The sequence below is a fragment of the Salvelinus sp. IW2-2015 genome, linkage group LG18 (assembly GCF_002910315.2).
Source record: "Salvelinus sp. IW2-2015 linkage group LG18, ASM291031v2, whole genome shotgun sequence".
NCBI lineage: Eukaryota > Metazoa > Chordata > Actinopteri > Salmoniformes > Salmonidae > Salvelinus > Salvelinus sp. IW2-2015.
Window position 1 is genome coordinate 62,334,797 of NC_036858.1, and position 12,705 is coordinate 62,347,501.

General features: G+C 49.8%; 1 protein-coding gene across 1 annotated transcript in view; it reads left to right on the forward strand.

Moving 5' to 3' along the window:
• The window catches only part of LOC111977724 (myocardin-related transcription factor A-like), a 110,805-nt gene extending 100,449 nt beyond the window's left edge, over positions 1-10,356 (forward strand). Inside the window, 7 exon segments of the mRNA XM_070448634.1 lie at positions 3,057-4,493; positions 4,763-4,975; positions 5,084-5,200; positions 6,859-7,008; positions 7,141-7,230; positions 7,470-7,530; positions 9,203-10,356. Of these exon segments, the coding sequence (XP_070304735.1) occupies positions 3,057-4,493; positions 4,763-4,975; positions 5,084-5,200; positions 6,859-7,008; positions 7,141-7,230; positions 7,470-7,530; positions 9,203-9,729 (2,595 nt within the window). The 3' untranslated portion in view covers positions 9,730-10,356.
• Positions 10,357-12,705: the final 2,349 nt, after the last annotated feature.

A 12,705-nucleotide genomic window follows, 5' to 3' on the forward strand; every position in this document is an offset into this window, starting at 1 on the left:
ATGGAGGGAGGAGGGAGAGAACGGAGGGAGGGAGAGATAGACAGAGGGAGGGATAGACGAGGGAGAAGAGAAGAAGAAAGCAGACGGAGGGAGGAGAAGACGAGCGGAAGAGAGAGAGAAATAAAAGACGGAGGAGGCGAGGAGAGAGAGACGGATGCGAGGGGAGAGGATAGAGGGGGGGAGAGGTTGGGGGAGGGAAGAGGGGAGAGAGAGAGAATCGGAGGAGAGAGAGCAAAAGAGAGAGACGGAGGGAGAGGAGGGAGAGAGACGGAGGGAGGGAGGGAAGAGACGGAGGTGAGAGAGACGAGGAGAGAGAGAAGAGTTGGAGGAAGGAACGGACGGAGGAGGAGGAAAAAGAGAGAGAAAACGACGGAGGTGTAGAAAGAGAGAGAGAGAGGAGGGAGGAGAGGAGAGAACGAGGGGAAGAAGAGGGAGAGAGACGGAGGAGGGGAGGAAAGAGAACAGCAGGAAGGGAGAGGAGAGAGACAGGGAGGAAAGAGAGACGGAGGGCGTGGAGAGGAGCGCAGGAGACCGAGGGAGTGGAGAGCGGGAGACGGAGAGACCGAGGGGTTGGGAAGGCGAAGAGGTAGACGAGCTGTTCGAGACCCGAGATCCCATTCAGAGAGGAGAGAGGGAGAAGTCAGAAGACAGACTGCCGAACCGAGGAGGAGGACGGGGCCTGAGTTGGAAGGAAGAGAGACCGGATGGACAGGGAGACGAGACCGAGGGCAGGGAGGAGAGGAGACCAGGAGGAGCGAGACCGAGGGAGCGAGACGAACGCGAGGGTGGAGGGAGGGAGAGGAGAGAGAACGGAGGAGGATCGGAGATAGACAGAGGAGGATAACGCGAGGAGGGAGGATAGACGAAGGGAGAAGAGAAAGAAAGAGACGGAGGAGGGAGAAGGAGAGACGGAGGGGGAGAGAGAACGAGGAGGGAGAGAGAGACGGAGGAGAGAGAGAGTACGAGGGAGAGAGAGAGAGGGAGGGAGGGGAGCAGAGTGGAGGGAGGGAGAAGACGGAGGGAGGGAGGGAGAGAGTTGGAGGGAGGGAGACGGAGGGAGTGAGGGAGGAAGAGAGAGAAAACGGACGGAGGGAAGAAGAGAAGACGGAGGGAGGAGGAGAGAGAGGAAACGAGGGAGGAGGAGGATGAGGAGAGACGGAGGGAGGGAGGGAGAGAGACGGAGAAGAGAGGGAGGATGAAGGAGAGACGAGAGAGAAGACGTAGCGGAGGAGACGGGAGGGAGGAGAGAGAGCACGGAGGAGGAGGGAGAGAGATGAGAGAACGAGGAGGGAGAAGAGGGGAGAGAGACGAGGAGGAGAGCGAGAGGAGAGAGACGGAGAGGAAGAGATACGACGGACGGAAGGGAGGGAGGGAGAGATAGACGGGACGGAGAAGAGAGAAATGGGAGGGAGGAGGAGAGATAACGGAGGAGGATAGACGGAGGGAAGAGAGAAAGAAAAGAGACGAGCGGAGGGAGGGAGGGAAGGAGGAGGAGAGAGAGAAGAGAGGACGAGGGAGGAAGAGACGGAGGATGAGAGAGACGGAGGGAGGGGAGAGAGCGAGGGAGGGAGGGAGAGATAGGGAAGGAGGGAGGAGAGAGAACGTGAGGGAGGGGAGGAACGGAGGGAGGAGAGAGACGGAGGGAAGGGGAGACGAGGAGGGAGGGGGGAGGGGAGGATAGGAGGAGGGAAGGTGAGGGAGGAAGGAGGGAGGAATGACGGAGGAGAAAGACGGAGAGGGAGAGAGGACTGAGGAGGGAGAGAGACTGAGGGAGGGGAGAAGAGACAGTGGGGAGAGATGGAACGAGCAGACTGAGGAGGGAGGGATGGAGTGAGAGAGGAGAGAGAGGGAGAGGAGAGGAGGGAGGGAGAGACGGCAGGGAGAGCGATGAGACGAGGAGAGGAGGAGAGCGAGACCGAGGAGGGAGGAGAGCGACGAGGCGAGGGGAGGGAGGGAAACGAGACGAAGGAGAGGAGGCGAGGGCAGACCGAGGGGGAGGGGAGGAGTGAGCGAGACCGAGGGGGGGGAGGAGGAGAGCGAGACCGAGGGAGGAGGAGGAGCGGACGAGCGGAGACCCGGAGAAAGCGAGCAGCGGAGGGAGGACGAGGAGGGACGGAGGGATTGGAGGAGGGAGGAGAGAGAGAGGAGGGAGGGAGAGATAGCAGGAGGAGATAGACGGAGAGGGAGCAGGATAGACGGAGGGAGAGAGAGAAAGAAAAGAGAGACGGAGGGAGGTGAGAGAGAGACGGAGGGAGGAGAGAGACGGAGGGAGGGGAGAGAGAGACGGAGGAGGAGGGAGAGAGACGGAGGGAGAGAGAGACGGAGAGAGGGGAGAGAGACGGAGGGAGGAGAGAGACGGATGGAGGGAGGGAGAGAGACGGATGGAGGAGGAGGAGAAGAGACGGAGGAGGGAGGAAGAGACGGAGTCGTAGGGATGAGAGGAGGAGTGAGGGAGAACGGAGGAGGGAGGAAGAGGAGAGAAACGACGGAGGGAGGAAGAGAGAGACGGAGGAGGAGACGCGAGAGGAGAGGAGGCGCAGAGAGCACGGAGGAGGAGGAAGAGAGAGACAAACGGACGATGGCAGGAAGAGAGAGAAGCGGGAGCGGAGAAGGGAGGGAAGAGAGAAGACGGGAGAGAGAGGAGAACGCGAGGAAGAGAGGAGGGAGAGAGAGCGAGGAGGAAAGAGGATGGAGGAGAGAAGATGGGGATAGGGCGGCATAGTGCGCCGGCAGCAACAGGACGGCGGAGAGAGGTTGGACAAAGTACATATGGAGAAAAGAGGGAGAGAGAGACGGCGAAGAGAGAGACCGGGAGAGGGAGAGAGACCGAGGAGGGAGAGCGAGAACGAGGAGGAGAGCAGACCGAGGGAGGGAGGAGGAGAGCGAGACCGAGGAGGAGGAGGGAGAAGTAAAGTGGTTGTTCCACTGGATATCATAAGGTGAATGCACCAACTTGTAAGTCGCTCTGGATAAGAGCGTCTGCTAAATGACTTAAATGTAAAATGTAAAATGTAATGGATCAGAATCATAACTGTACTTCTACTTCTCTCCTCCAGGTTGCTGAGCTGAAACAGGAGCTGAAACTACGGTGTCTGACCGTGTCTGGCACCAAGATGGACCTGATCGAGAGGCTGAGGAACTACCAGGAGCAGAACGGTGGAGGTCGAGCTGGTGTTACTGCTACTGTAAGCCCTAAACCCAGCCAACCAACCCCACCGCAAGCCTCAACCGAACCTGCTGGCTCCATCAGCCCTGCCCCCTCCCAGGCCGGAACTAATCCCCACACCCACCATTCAGGAGAGGCAGCAAGGAAGATACCCGCTTTCTCATTGGCTCAGAGTGCCGCTCCGGCCTGTATTATGAGGTTTGGCAGTACGAGCTCCTCCCCTCCACTCTCCCCCACCCCGTCAGAACGGTCTCTGGCGGTGATGAGCCCCGACGAGACCAGCTGTAATGGAGACGTGTTCGGGGAGATGGTGAGCTCTCCCCTGACCCAACTCAGCCTGCACCCCTCTCCACAGCACCCCTCCCCAGCCTCCATCAAAGAGGAGAACCAGGGTCACTTATCCACCTGCAGCCTCTCCCAGTCCCGGCCTTCTCCCACCAAGCTTCAGCCTGCCGCCCCACCTCAGGAGCCCCTAGCCGGGGCAACCATGGAGGCCTCCCCCTTGGACAAGGACCAGATGCTTCAGGAGAAGGACAAGCAGATTGAGGAGCTGACACGCATGCTGAGGCAGAAACAGAGGCTGGTGGAGAACCTGCGCTCCCAGTTGGAGCAGGGGCTACAGACTGGAGCAGTGAGAGAGATGGAGGGAGAAGAGATGGAGGGAGTACAGGGAGTGGTGGTGAACGGCTATGCCCAGGAGGCCCAAACCACCCCCATCAAAGCCTCTACCATCCTCCATCTCTCTCTCACCAACACAGACATGGTGAGGGTCAAGAATGAGGTAGAGACAGAAGAAGGGATGGAGGGAGTGGACGAGGCTCAGCCGACACAGTGCTCTCAGCAGACCCTGCTCAAACTGCAGCAGATCCCCCGGATACAGGTTGAACAACAGACACAACAAATACTACAGACACAACAACTGAAACAACAGCAGACACAACAACAGCAGACACAACAACAGCAGACACAACAACTACAACAACAACAGACACAACAGCATTCCAAACAGCTCCAGCAACAACAGACACAGCAGATGCAGCAGCAGAAGACTTCGGCCCAGTTGTTATTCCAGCAACAGCAGCAGCTGATCATCCAGCAGACTCAGCAGAAACAGCTCCAGCTGCAGGCCAAACAGCTGCAGGCCAAACAGCTGCAGGCCAAACAGCTGCAGGCCAAACAGCTGCAGGACCAACAGCTGCAGGACCAACAGCTGCAGGACCAACAGCTGCAGGACCAACAGCTGCAAGTACTGCAGAGGAAGCAGCAGAGACAGTCCCAGAGACAGCAGCAGAACAAACAACCGAGTCAGACAGTCACCCCACAACAGGTACATTCAATCATTACAGCTCTCGATTGTACAGTCTGTAGATTTACAGTATAGTAATACACGCCGCCACACATCAGGTCCATATTTTATATTTAACGGAATAAACCTGAAGACTTCAGCTCAACAGGCAAACAGTCTGGCAAGCGGGAGACACAGGTTTCAAACCTAGTCGAACCTAGTCTCTTCCCCTTCTCTGTTGGGTCATTATCATTGGCTCGTGTCTGGGCCCTGTGTTTGAATATGCCTCTTTCCTACTCTATTCTCTTCAGGTCACTCCAGTCTTCATCAGCCAACAGAATGGCACCCAGGTCCCCGCCCAGACCTTCTCATTGGACCTCCTCAAGTCGGGCAKCACGCCCACCCTGGTCACCGACGGCAATGGCAACCACTACCTGATAGCACTGACCAATAACAGTGCAGAGGGCCAAAACGGCGTGACCTCATTGGGCAAAACCAGTGGATCGCAACGCATCACACTGCAGGTACAGTTACACTGTAAATCTGCTATTAAGTGTTACAAGTCTCTATGTTGGTGAAATGATTGTGTAAGATGGTATCACAGTGCAGTAAAGTTGCCCTTTTTACTCTAGCGATTGCAGTCAACTCCAAGCAAGCTCCCCAGACAATTGCCAGCTGAGATACTGAGCCCCGATACCCAATCAAAACAACAGTTACAACCAGGCCCTGTCACCCAGTTTATCAAAAAGGTATTAAAATGACAAAACATTGTGACCGAAACAAGGTTGTCTCTCACACACACAATATTAGCGGTCACCGTCTGTAAAAAAGGATAGGGGGTAAACCTGTCCCTCTGAGGACTAAAGTAGTTTGCTGGGTTGGATGCTGTATGGATGCTGTCTTGACTGACTTGTCACACACCACTGTCAACCAACACACTGGAGATCTTTAGGGTTCTTTAATGGGTAACTGTAGGTAGTGGTTCTACAAGGTAGAAAATATATTTTTAACCTTTTATTTAACTAGGAAAGTCAGCATACCACCCTGCATACCACTGCTGGCTTGCTTCTGAAGCTAAGCAGGGTTGGTCCTGGTCAGTCCCTGGATGGGAGACCAGGTGCTGCTGGAAGTGGTGTTGGAGGGCCAGTAGGAGGCACTCTTTCCTCTGGTCTAAACAAAGATCCCAATGCCCCAGGGCAGTGATTGGGGACACTGCTCTGTGTAGGGTGCDGTCTTTCGGATGGGACGTTAAACGGGTGTCCTGACTCTCTGAGGTCATTAAAGATCCCATGGCACTTATCGTAAGAGTAGGGGTGTTAACCCCGGTGTCCTGGCTAAATTCCCAATCTGGCCCTCAACCATCACGGTCACCTAATAATCCCCAGTTTACAATTGGCTCATTCATCCCCCTCCTCTCCCCTGTAACTATTCCCCAGGTCGTTGCTGCAAATGAGAACGTGTTCTCAGTCAACTTACCTGGTAAAATAACGGTAAAATAAATAAATAAATAAAAGTTAAGAACAAATTCTTATTTACCATGACAGCCTACCCCGGCCAAACCCTAACCCGGACGACGCTGGGCCAATTGTGCGCCGCACTATGGGACTCCTAATCAAGGCCATTGGTATAAAATACAGCCTGGAATCGAACCAGGGTCTGTAGTGACGCCTCTAGCACTGAGATGCAGTGCCTTAGACCGCTGTGTCACTCGGGAGCCCAAAGATACCTCTTTTACATATTATTGTGTACTATAATCGGTTATGTATGGCTATACACAGATGGACCTGAAATATACATACAATATAATCTAAGATATATATTACCATACAGTATACAATACTAATACCATAATACAACTCTAATAAGTTGCCACATTTACAAGCAGGCTGTACAATACAACAAACTGCATAGAGTAAATGCAATAATAACAGGACATATATTCTTGTATCTCAATCATAAACATAACTGCAATGCAATGAGTGTMTGAACCATAGAAAATAGTTAGCCTGGCCAACTAGCTAGTAGCATCGCCATTGCGAGCAGCATATAGTGTGATAAAACATCACATATTACTCACTATTAGATGCGCGCACAAATAACGTTAAACATGGTGCAACTTGTCGTCTTGTTGCTTCTGTGGCAAACTCACAAACTGCCTGTCTTCAACGCAACTCACTGACGGGGCGGGATTTACAATTAGCAGGCTAAAGAGAAAGTCTCTGATTGGATAGAAAATTAGGGGTGACTGAGGAGCTGTCGGGCATTCTAACTAAAGGGACTAGGGGTGCGTAGGGAAATACTCAATATGAATGAGTGGCCGTGTTAACACCTTCTTAAAATGATAACAAAAATCAAGACTGGCCTTATTTAATTTCCTCTTCTTCTTCACCCTCTCGTTCTGGAACAGAAGGTGGGTCTACATCTGGAAACAAATGGCATAACCAATGGGGTGCCAGAGCCCACTCAGTCTGTCTCCGCCCCYCCCAATCTCGATCCTTTCTTTGGCGAGGTGTCCAACTTGTCTGAAAGCCAAAGCACCTCTTCCCTTTCCCTCAAGGTAAGATATATTCTGCAATGATCATTCATGGCATGTCAACGTCATCTCATATTTGATTTTTCATTAGTCTCCATGTTTTTATTCTTTCCCCTTCCCCCATCCTTTCTTTATTCTCTGCTTCCACCCTTTCAGAGAGAAGTGTGTCCGACTTTTGACCGGCACACTTTGTTCACCCCTCCCTCTCCTGAACAGACCTCTTTCTCCTTCACTCAACGCCCCAAAGTATGTCCTTCACTCCTCCCATCTCCCTCTGCTCATGTTTATTCATGTCTTTTCTCTTTTCTTCTCTTACATACTCTTATCTCTTCTCTCGTTTTCTCTGTCCATCTGTATGCGTCGGTCTCGAATCAAATTTGCTCAAAATATTTTGGTAATTTTATAGTACTGTACATGTTTGACGATTTTGTTTAAACAACCATGAGTACTGTAAACTGTTAAAAATATATGTCCTCTTCTCCCAGGAGAACGGGCTGAGCAGTCAACAGATGGACGATCTGTTTGACATCCTCTTGAAGAGTGGCGGTAAGAGAACATAGCAGCACACACAACATAACACTCACATATACAGCACCAGTAAAACATTTGGACACACCTACTCATTCAAGGGTTTTTCTGAATTTTTCACTCTTTTCTACATTGTAGAATAATAGTGAAGACATCAAAACTTTGAAATAACACATATGGAATCATGTAGTAACCCAATTTTTTTTTTTACAAATCAAAATATATTTTTCAAATATTTCAGACCCTTTGACTTGATGTCAGCTTTGCACACTCTTGGCATTCTCTCAACCAGCTTCATGAGGTAGTCACTTAGAATGCATTTCAATGTAACAGGTGTTTGAGCCAATCAGTTGTTGTGACAAGGTAGGGGTGGTATACAGAAGATAGCCCTATTTGGTAGAAGACCAAGTCCATATTATGGCAAGAACAGCTAAAATAAGCAAAGAGAAATGACAGTCTATCATTACTTTAAGACATGAAGGTCAGTCAATCCAAAAAATGTCAAGAAGTTTGAACGTTTCTTCAAGTGCAGTCATAAAAACCATCAAGCACTTTGATGAAACTGGCTCTCATGAGGACCACCACAGGAAAGGAAGACCCAGAGTTACCTCTGCTGCAGAGGATAAGTTCATTAGAGTTACCAGCCTCAGAAATTGCAACCCAAATAAATGCTTCACAGAGTTCAAGTAACAGACACATCTCAACATCAACTGTTCAGAGTAGACTGCGTGAATCAGGCCTTCATGGTCGAATTGCTGCAAAGAAACCACTACTAAAGGACACCAACAAGAAGAGACTTGATTGGGCCAGGAAACACGAGCAATGGACATTAGATTGGTTGAAATCTGTCCTTTGGTCTGATGAGTCCAAATTAGCATTTTTTGTTGTTGTTGTTGTTCCAACCGCAATGTCTTTGTGAGACGCAGAGTAGGTGAACGGATGATCTCCGCACACGTGGTTCCCACTGTGAATCATGGAGGAGGTGGTGTGATGGTGTAGGGGTGCTTTGCTGGTGACACTGTCTGATTTATTTTTCGAATTCAAGGCACACTTAACCAGCATGGCTACTACAGCATTCTGCAGCAATACGCCATCCCATCTGGTTTGTGCTTAGTGGGACTATCATTTTTTTTTCAACAGGACGATAACCCAACACACCTCCAGGCTGTGTAAAGGCTATTTGACCAATAAGGAGAGCGATGGAGTTCCGCATCAGATGACCTGGCCTCCACAATCAACCTACCTCAACCCAATTGAGATGGTTTGGGATGAGTTGGACCGCAGAGTGAAGGAACAGCAGCCAACAACTGCTCAGCATATGTGGGAACTCCTTCAAGGCTGTTGGAAAAGCATTCCAGGTGAAGCTGGTTGAGAGAATGCCAAGTGTGCGCAAAGCTGTCATCAAGGCAAAGGGTGGCTATTTGAAGAATATAAAATATATTTTGATTTGTTTAAAACATTCTTGTTTACTACATGATTCCATATGTGTTATTCATGGTTTTGATGTCTTCACTATTTTTCTACAATGTAGAAAATAGTACAAATAAAGAAAAACCCTTGAATGAGTAGGTGTGTCTAAACTTTTGACTGGTACTGTATATCTTCATGTCTCACTGCCAGTACATGAGCAAACCCATTTGTTTTGATCATTGTTAATATTAATGCTTTTTATTTTTTCATCCCCAACCAGAAATCTCTGGATTCCGAGCCAACCCAGACTCTTCCCTGGCCCAAAACCACTCCGACCCCCCCACCCCTCCCTCGTCCCCTCTTCACCTGTCGCCACCCACACCCCCTCCGGAGCCCTCCCTACCCGCCCTGCCCTCCCAGCAGCCATTGCCCTGCCCAGGAAGTAGTCGTCTGGAGGATTTCCTGGAGAGCACCACCGGCACGCCCCTCCTGGGAGTGGAGCCTGACGGTGGCCTGACTTTGATTGACGACCTCCACAGCCAAATGCTGAGCACCCCCAGCATCCTGGACCATCCCCCCTCCCCGGTGGACATGGACACTAGCGACCTGGGCTTCTCCACCCACCCGGCAGGGCTTGACTTCGGGGACCCAGCCCTGGACAGCATGGACTGGCTGGACATCTCTATGGGTGGTGGAGGTGGGAGGACGAGTCTCGCCCCTCTCGGCCCCCACACGCCCCCCAGTGTGTTCTCAGCGGACTTCCTGGACAGCTCGGACCTCACTCTGCACTGGGACTCCTGTTTGTAGCTCTTACGGAGTGAGGAGTACGCATACTGTGTACAGGCTCTCTCTGTCTTATTCGCTAAGCAGGTCCACCACTCTCGACGTACACTGAGACGGGGAGTCTTGTCCTGCGTTCACTCTGCCCTCTCGTCATGTTTGGACAGGCTAGAGAGCAAAACTGACTTTAGATCAGAGGCAGTGTGTGAAGGGAATAGTGTGGAGTTTGGTCACGCTCTGACACATCCTTCTGGTGACAAAGGGTAACACATGTGACGCTGCATGAGTTTTACGATTTTAAATGGTCACACCCATATTGGTCATGCCACACCCACCAAACACACCTCAAAGACTTTTGATGAACGGTACACACCGTTTTGGGGAAGCGTGTCATTCAGTACAAAGTGTCACGCAACGTTAAATTGAACGCACCCAAGTTGATGAAATGAACCTCATTGGAGGAGGCAGTTACTGGAGGTGTTTGCTAGACGACTATGCATTTCTGTATATGAGGTGTGTATTATCGATTATTCATATTTTTCTTCCCGGTTGCTTAGAATAACAGGTAGGGTATAAAGGGGTCTCAGCTTCCCAAAAACATTTTTATGGAAGAAAAAAATATATATATATAAATAAATAAAATGAAAACTTGAATGCGTCTTTGTTTTATTTTTTAGAAACCTTTTACATTGTAAATTATTTGGTGACTGTATTTTTATTTTAGCAAGGAGTCCCATTGAGACTAAGGCCTCTTTTTCAAGGGAGCCGCGCTTGAACAGAATTTATAACTCTTCAGCTGCTATACGTGCAGCTGAACACACCATTGGGTGCACACTGCCTACCCAACAGGACACCTACAACTCCAAGTGTCGCAGGAAGTCCAAGAGGATCATCAGGGACCCCAGGCACGCCCTGTTCTCCCCACTTCAATCACTCAGACACGGGCTTCACAGGAGCATCATGGCAAAAACGGAGACTGGCTAATAGTTTCTACCCTCTGGCTAATAGTTTCTACTCTCAGACCATAAGGCTGCTGAATAGCCACCACTAGTCAGTTAGCTCCCCTGTTATTCCCCCTATGGACTTTCTCAGCTCCCACCTCAATGACAGTCATCACTGTTGCAGTTAATTTCACTTGGTCCCCAGACCCCCTCAATGGTCATTCTCCCCCTACCCCCTCAACAGTTCTTACTATGCCTCCACCCCAATGGACATTTACTTATTCATCACTGCCACAGTTATGATGTGTATATAGTCCTATTTTGGTTTATTTTTTATTACCATTTTCATTATTTTATTAAACGTAGTCCTGCATGTTGGAGCTCGAAGCCTAAGTTTTTCACTGTACCCTGCAATCACACCTGCAACCCTGTACATGTGAATATCAGTTCTACCAAATCTCTATCAACATGTTAAATGTGCAACCAGAGGGGAAACAAATCTAGATCACCTGTACTCCACACACAGAGATGCGTACAAAGCTCCCTCACCCTCCATTTGGTAAATCCGACCATAACTCTATCCTCTTGATTCCTGCTTACAAGCAAAAATTAAAGCAGGAAGCACCAGTGACTCGGTCTATAAAAAAAGTGGTCAGATGAAGCAGATGCTAAACTACAGGACTGCTTTGCTGTCACAGACTGGAACATGTTCCGAGATTCTTACGATGGCATTGAGGAGTATACCTCATCAGTCACTGGTTTATCAATAAGTGCATCGAGGACGTCGTCCCCACAGTGACTGTATGTACATACCCCAACCAGAAGCCATGGATTACAGGCAACATTCGCACTGAGCTAAAGGGTAGAGCTGCCGCTTTCATGTTGCGGGACTCTAACCCGGAAGCTTACAAGAAATCCTGCTATGCCCTGCAACTGCTTGGCCTCTGACCGCAAGGCACTACAGAGGGTAGTGCGTACGGCCCAGTACATCACTGGGGCTAAGCTGCCTGCCATCCAGGACCTCTACACCAGGCGGTGTCAGAGGAAGGCCCTAAAAATTGGCAAAGACCCTAGCCACCCCAGTCATAGACTGTTCTCTTTGCTACCGCATGGCAAGCGGTACCGGAGTGCCAAGTCTAGGACAAAAAGGCTTCTCAACTATTTGCATTGTGTGCCCCCCCCCCAACCCCTCTTTTACGCTGCTGCTACTCTCTGTTTATCATATATGCATAGTCACTTTAACTATACATTCATAAACATACTACCTCATTTGGGCCAACCAACCAGTGCTCTCGCACATTGGCTAACCAGGCTATCTGCATTGTGTCCTGCCACCCACCACCCGCCAACCCCTCTTTTACGCTACTGCTACTTTCTGTTCATCATATATGCATAGTCACTTTAACCATATCTACATGTACATACTACCTCAATCAGCCTGACTAACCGGTGTCTGTATGTAGCCTCGCAACTTTTATAGCCTCGCTACTGTATATAGCCTGTCTTTTTACTGTTGTTTTATTTCTTAACTTTCCTATTGTTCACCTAATACCTTTTTTGCAGTATTGGTTAGAGCCTGTAAGTAAGCATTTCACTGTGAGATACCTGTTGTATTCAGCGCACGTGACTAACTTTGATTTGATATTAAACACTGAATCTGAATCTAACTTGGTACAGTATCTGTGGTACTGGATATGGCCACTGGATGGCGACATTATCATTGAAAAATACCACCCTCAGATCATCTGCGCTTGTCTGTCTTTTTTATTTATTGAAACTATGCACACTCACTTTCACACTCATTCGCTCCCTAACTATTCTTCTATTTTGCTGTCAGTAATTCACTCACCCTCTAACTTGTTTCCATCCCCCTCTCTCTTACACAAAGCCATACAGTTTCTGTTCATGACACATTTATTCTAGCCTAAAATAGCAGGGTTAATTAGAAATGTAGTCACGGGTTCAGGGTAGACAAGAGGAACAGGAGTGGGGTTTTGAGGCTCCTATATCAGTCTGATATGATGGCGTATGTCCCAAATAGCACCCTATTCCCGATACAGTG